Source organism: Myotis brandtii, unplaced genomic scaffold, assembly GCF_000412655.1.
Source record: "Myotis brandtii unplaced genomic scaffold, ASM41265v1 scaffold359, whole genome shotgun sequence".
Lineage (NCBI taxonomy): Eukaryota > Metazoa > Chordata > Mammalia > Chiroptera > Vespertilionidae > Myotis > Myotis brandtii.
This window is the reverse complement of record NW_005363802.1, coordinates 631,943-638,839: the sequence shown is the minus strand read 5'-3', so window position 1 is coordinate 638,839 and position 6,897 is coordinate 631,943. Positions and strand designations below refer to the sequence as shown.

General features: G+C 36.7%; 1 protein-coding gene across 1 annotated transcript in view; it reads right to left on the bottom strand.

Moving 5' to 3' along the window:
• FANCB (Fanconi anemia, complementation group B) overlaps positions 1 to 6,897 on the bottom strand; it is a 27,181-nt gene that overhangs the window by 3,419 nt on the left and 16,865 nt on the right. The window contains exon 6 of the mRNA XM_014544311.1: positions 2,047 to 2,175. Within this exon, the coding sequence (XP_014399797.1) occupies positions 2,047 to 2,175 (129 nt within the window). The remainder of the gene's footprint in view (positions 1 to 2,046; positions 2,176 to 6,897) is intronic.

Genomic DNA, 6,897 nt, shown 5'->3' with positions numbered 1-6,897 from the left:
CCTGATTAGAAACAAGACAAGGTATCCAACACAGAAGGGATATAAACCTGGAGTCCATCTTGAAAATAATCAGACAATATGTACCCCAGGCATGTTGAAAACAATTCAATCTTTATCTTACCAGTGAGTTACATTAAACCTATGAATGTTAATTTTTGTATGAAGAAAACTGATTAAGCTACTGTATCTTTGGACTGCTGATCAGTTATTGCTAAAATTTCATTCTTAAAGTCCAAGCCATACTCATTTCCACACATATGGATTTTAATAACAATAGTAACAGTAGTAGTAGGAGGAAGAATAGGAGTAGTAATAATAATAATAATAAACAACACTTACTGAATGCTTACTATAGGTTAGGCACTGTTCTAATGCCATTTCTGTATTAATTTGTCTAACCTTCACAATAACCCTAATGCCCTAGGTCAGTGGTCAGCAAACTGTGGCTCGCGAGCCACATGTGGCTCTTTGGCTCCTTGAGTGTGGCTCTTCCACAAAATACCACGTGTGGGCGCGCATGTACAGTGTGATTGAAACTTCGTGGCCCATGTGCAGAAGTCGGTATTTTATGGAAGATCCACACTCAAGGGGCCAAAGAGCCGCAGGTGGCTCGCGAGCCGCAGTTTGCCGACCACTGCCCTAGGTCCATAGTATTATCTACATTTTCCAGATTTAAAAAAAATGAGGTTCAGGGAGGTTAAGTACTTTGTCCTAGATCACACAGCTAGCAAGGGGCACAGCTGGCATTTGAACCAAAGCAGAGTGGTTCCAGAGCCCATGATCTACCTTAACCATTAATCTATGTTACCCCTCTATGTGCCAATTACTGAAAAAACGATAAGGGCACTTCCACTAGAGTGGACTACACATGTTCCTAGGAGTCTGACACTTGTCAGTAGCGGTGATATGTGAGGCAGACTATTCATCCCAAACCTGCAGAAATGTTTACTACCTGCCAGGACTACTGTTCAATTAACCATGTAAAGGGCCAAACGGTATCTCACACACAGTGGTTTCAATGCACTAATTTCTTAACATTTCTTCCCCTTTTCTAATACTGGCAAAATTGTTGGGGTGAGGTAAGGAAGGGAAAGGGGGAGACTTTTAACAATGACTTTCAGGAGGTTTCTCAGAAAACTAGAAGAGTATTACCGAAATGTAACATGATGGGTCTTTGTTATGTTTCTTATACTCACAGAATCATATTTTGGACCCAAATCCTCATATTTCTAGGACTGAAATACAGACCATTACAAGAATGGTCAACCTTGAAGAGGGTCAGAGCAAAGCACTGCCCAGCTTTTCTTGATTTATTTGTACTTTGTTATACTGTCCTCTGCGTGGAACTAATGTGCATAAATACTATTTTTATGAAGTCTAAGCAGTTTTTTCTAACTTTCTATATTACTGTACATGCATAAATAATTAAAAGGTACTAAAGAGATTAAGATGATGGTCAAACCCCAAAGAAAATGACAGTAAAATGATAAAAAGCAGACATAAGGGCTAAAAAATCAGAGCAATTTAGGGACATTAACTAGAGAAATAAATATCCTTAAAAATGAACCATGCAAGAGACTAAAAGAACAACAATTATACTAATGATAAAATTGTGTCATTAATACAAGCTTAAATAATGTTCAGTAATTTTGCTTAAGAAGTCAGAAAATATATAATTCAATTAGGAGTAATTTCTATTCAAACTATACAAATAAAAGAGTTTTGTTAAATATTTTTTAAACAAAAGGACTTATTCCCTCAAGGTTCCTGGTAACTGAGATTTTGATATCCTACTGAATAAGAATAACTTGCAAATTGGTAAAATACTGGCTTCTTAATCGCATATTTTTCAATGACATAAAAGCCTACCATTAATAATCCCTGCCACTTTGCTTCTTGATCCATTGCGTATTTCTATTATATTCTAATTTCCATTTCAAATAATTCTTCTGTAATAGTGTCGACAATAAAAATAAAGTTAAATAAATAACTCTTCAATAGGTTTTAATTAATAAAATGATAAAATGGTCACATGATTAATTTTACCTCCTCTGCAATTGATGTACTACATTCTTTTCCTTGAAGCAAGTTCATTAAAGCTTTGTAAGATTTTAAGATAACTTTTTCCTTAAGCAAAAGATGCTTCTGAACTTCCTGAATAGAAGCCAAGCCAACCTGTAAAGTAGAAAGAAAAATCATTGCCAGAGACATAGTTTCATATGAAAACTGACATACCATTAATTCAGGAAGTGCTCTCTCCAAATCTGCCTATTAATTTATTTTTCTATAGAAAAGCAGAGAATACTTCTCAGAGCAAAACTATTTTACTTGTAAATTTTAAGTCTCTAATGACAAAAGAAAACACAGCAAGTAACTGCAATAAATTGTACATATCAAATTGAGGGAATGCCAATGTATTAGCACTAGTTTCACTACTGAGTTTAGTAATCAATATGACTATGAGTAAGTCTGATAAATATGAATAAAATACAAAGCCTATCAACACTCCTACCCCCACAAGGAAATTGTTTTTCTTGTTGAAATAATTTCTGTTTCAGAAACCAAAAGACATCATTATAAACAGAAATAGTCACTTTTAATTTGATACTATTTGAAATCCTCTATTCATATAACCTTTATTTAAAAAATTAAAGATAACACATTAAAAGCCTCCAAACTGTCACACGTTTATTTTTGTGCTAATAAACTCAGTACTAGGATTGACTCTTAACTACTGGGGGGAAAATTGGCTCTGAATTAGGCATAGAACAATCCATTCCTTTTATTGTACCAGATAAATATATTTCAGCATAAAACATGAAACATTCATGAAATACATTTTGTTACTGAAAATTTAAAGAGTCATGTCATTGAACTGATAGAAACGGTTTCATTTCAGATTGATATCTGAGGCTGTTTAAGTATTAATCCAGTTTTTAATATAAATGTTTTTCTAGATTGAAAACACACAATGCATCCTGTTTTATAATTACTTTCTTTTAAATTTCATCTTAAGGCAGGTACATTCTTTCTTCGTATCAATGAATAGCTGTTGGAGAATGAAGATTGAGTCATATTTTACCTCACCATGCAAAGTATGTAAAGTATCTAGCTAATATTTTAAAAACTTCATCTGTTGACCTAATTCTGTGGGTTCCATATCATTCATACTCCATCACTCATGTGCTAAGTAATTTGTAATTTATGGGAAGAAAGAGGTGCCCATCAGAGGTGGAGCAAATCTGAGACTGCTGAAGAGGGAGGGAATGAAGAGAGGAATATGTGGTCAGGCTGGAAATAAGGGCTCGCTCAGAAATGATCCTGAGTAGCCATAATTTCAATAGAGTAGCCATAATCTCTCTTCCTTACTCCCCTCAACATGCCCTCTACTTCAGGACTAAATGGTAAATCACTAGACTACTCAAATATTGTATTATGAAGTTTTGTTATAAAACTATTGAAAATAAGCATATGGTAAGAAATTTAAATAACATAAAAGTACATCTCACCTTCCCTTCATACACCCTTAATTCCATTTGTGCAGCCAACAGAGTGTTTACCTTTCCAAAATTTTTCCAAGTAGCATATGTTAAGGAATGCTTTCCTTCTCCTCCCCACAAACAAAACCATATATAGGAGCATACTATACTGCATGACAGCGAACCTTGTTTTTTTTGTTCTTTTTACTCTGATCTCTCTCATGCATGCAGAAGAGTACATAATACACACAAAGAACAGTTTACAGACTAATGAAGTTAACACCCATGTAACAACACCCAAATCAAAACGTAGCACTCCAGCTGTCCATGGGCCCTTTTTCTCCACTGGAGGCAGCATTACCCTGACCCTTCTGAACTTTTTATAAGTGGAATCATTCTGTATGTATTAGGTTTAAATGTCATCCATTTGTCACTAGTAGCTGTGGTTCATACCTTTCATTGCTCTATAATATGCCATCATATGACTACACTAGCTTACTTCTCTAGTCTGCTGTTGATGGACATCTGGGTTATGTCCAGATGTGGTGTATTACAATGTTGCTGTGAACATTCCTATATATGTGCACCAGTTTCTCCAAGGTCCTGCTCTCCCCAATTCCCTTCCACACCTCTGCCTCTCCTACTAGTATCAATGTGCTTTCTTCTTTACTTCTCTAGTTGTAGGACTTCCATTCAGCCAGCTTTCAGGCAGTTCTTATTTGTATTTTAGTTGTAATTTTGATGTGGTTGTGGGAAGCGGTGAGTATTGGCATTTACACTGCCATCTTGGTTCTCCTCAGAATAAATATTTATATTAAGAAAATTAATCCTCTGTTCTGTGTTATAGTTTCTTAACACATAATTTGTCTTTTTACTTATTTTACTTTGTTCTGAGTACAAAAGTTTTAAATGTAATCAATCTTTTCCTTTATGGTTCTATGTCCACTATGATATTTTATTTATCTATTGTTCACATTCATATCTAGCAGGTGTTCAGTAAGCAGTTGCTGAATTCACTTTAATAATTAAAGTAGTTCCAAATAATTTTAAAATGGCCTGCAATGTATAAATATTTACTATCTAGCCTTTTACAGAAAAGTTTGCCAGGGATAGAGGAAAATGTTAAACAATATCATAAGGAAATAGACAAATCCAAAAGGAGGAGCACCTCACCTGGCCTGATCATTGGTATTATATTAAAAATAAGGGAGGAGGCATTATTCTAAATAAAAAGATCAATGAGAGTTATAATAATCAAATGGAAGTGTAAACTTTGATTGAATCCTGAAAAGAATAACTATAAAAAACATTTTTGTCCTGGCCGGTGTGGCTCAGTTGGTTGGAGCATCACCCCATATACTGAAAGTTTCCAGGTACAATTCCCTATCAGGTCACATACCTAGGTTTAGAGTTCAACTCCTGGTGAGGGCACCTATGGAAGGCAACCAATAAATGCCTCTCTCTCTCTCTCTCTCTCTCTCTCTCTCTTTCCCCTCTCTCTAAAATGAATAAGCATATCCTCAGGTGAGGATTTAAAAACAACATTTTTGTGGCAGTTAAAGACATCTGAATATGGACTGAACAGTGAATATGATTAAGGGATTTTTATTGATTTTCTAAGTGCAATAATGGTATTTTGGTTACCTAAGAGAATGTCCTTAATTTTAGGAGATTCTTGCTAAAATATGTTAAAGTGAAGTAGTATAATATTTGCATCTTTCAAATGATTCTGCAAAAATGTACACATAAAGGTACACAATCACAAATAGATGAGGCAAATATGATTTTTTCAACACGAACAATAGTTGAACCAATGTGGGAACTACAGAGATAATCACTATACTATTCTTTGAACATGTCTGTATATTTGAAAATTTTTACAAATAGAAAAGGGCAAGTTACAAAAGAACATCTTATAATCACATTTCCATATACATTTGCATATATTCATTTAAAAAACCTGCAAGAATATCCATACCAAAGTGTTAAAATTGATTATATCTCAGTAATAGAATCAAAGGTAATTGTTAGTTTCTTTATAACATTTGTTTGCACAGTCTAAGTATTTTACAGGGAGTATGAATTACCTTCAGACAATAGGAAAAACTCTTTTTTTAGAGAGCTCTGTATGGAAAACTTGAGGGTGAACTGTCCATGTTTGGAACATGTTATGACTTATCATATTTGCTGCTCCTTAAAAATAGATAATGTAGTACACTGATCCTACAGACCAGAAAGAACGTATCTTTAAAAGTAAGTTTCTTGGTGGGACCTCCCCAGTCAGTTGCAGGGCTGACTGGCAGCCATTTCTGTTTGCTCTGCCCTGGTGAGTCCCTAAGGCACCACCTCATCCAATTCACAACCCCACCCAAGCTGTGTGCAGTGGCTTTTGCTTATGAATGGCCTGTCCTTGCTCAGGCTAGGGTCTCTCAAGTAAGCTGCTGCTGGGTCAGGGAGCCCCAAAACTTTCAATAGAGGGCCAAGACCCGGCACCAGCACCACCCTGCCTTGCTTTGTGGCTGGGCCTCATCTGGGCACTTCCAAACCCGATACAAAGAGGAGGAATCTGCAGCTCTCACTATAGTTCCTGCTGCGTGGCCCTAGGCAGTGGCTGACTTTGCAATGCCCTGGAGACCCAAGAGACAGTGTACCCAGTGGTCAGTGTGAGACCATCCAGATTACAACTCTACATATCCATAAGTGACACACTCAAGGGGCAGACTCAGTGAGCCAAAGCCCCACTGAAGCAAGTCCTGCTCCACAGGGGTGTCTCCTGCACAGCAGCTCTCCCACTGTAGTCACAGCTGGTCCCCACAGCCAACTGACCTGGAGGTCAATTCCTCCCAGTGACACCAACAGCAATCAAGTCTCAACTACAACAAGACTGTGCTCACAGCCCACAGAGTGGTGCACCTAGAGCATCCAGCTCAGGGGAATGGGGAGGCTGAGCCACTGGGCCCTATAGAACACCTACCTCACAAGGCCACTCTACCAACTCAAGGACACATAGCAGCTCTACCCAATACATAGAAATAAACACAGGGAAGCAATCAAAATGCAGAGACAAAGAAACATGTCACAAATGAAAGACAGTAAAGTTCAAAACCACGGTTATAAGGTTACTCAAGAATCTTCTGGAAACCTCAAAAAAAATGGAGAAGGACCAGTTGCAGATTAAGCATACACTGATTGAAATAAAGAATAATATACAGGGATTCAATGGTAGAGTGGAGGGTTCTAAGAATCAAGTCAAAGATTTGAAATATGAAGAAGTAAAAAACACCCACTGGAAAAGCAAAAAGAAAAAAGAAGCCAACAATATGAAGATAGTGTAAGGAGCCTCTGGGACAACTTCAAGTGTACCAACATCTGAATTATGGGGGTGCCAGAAGAAGAGAGAGAGCAAGATATTGAAAAC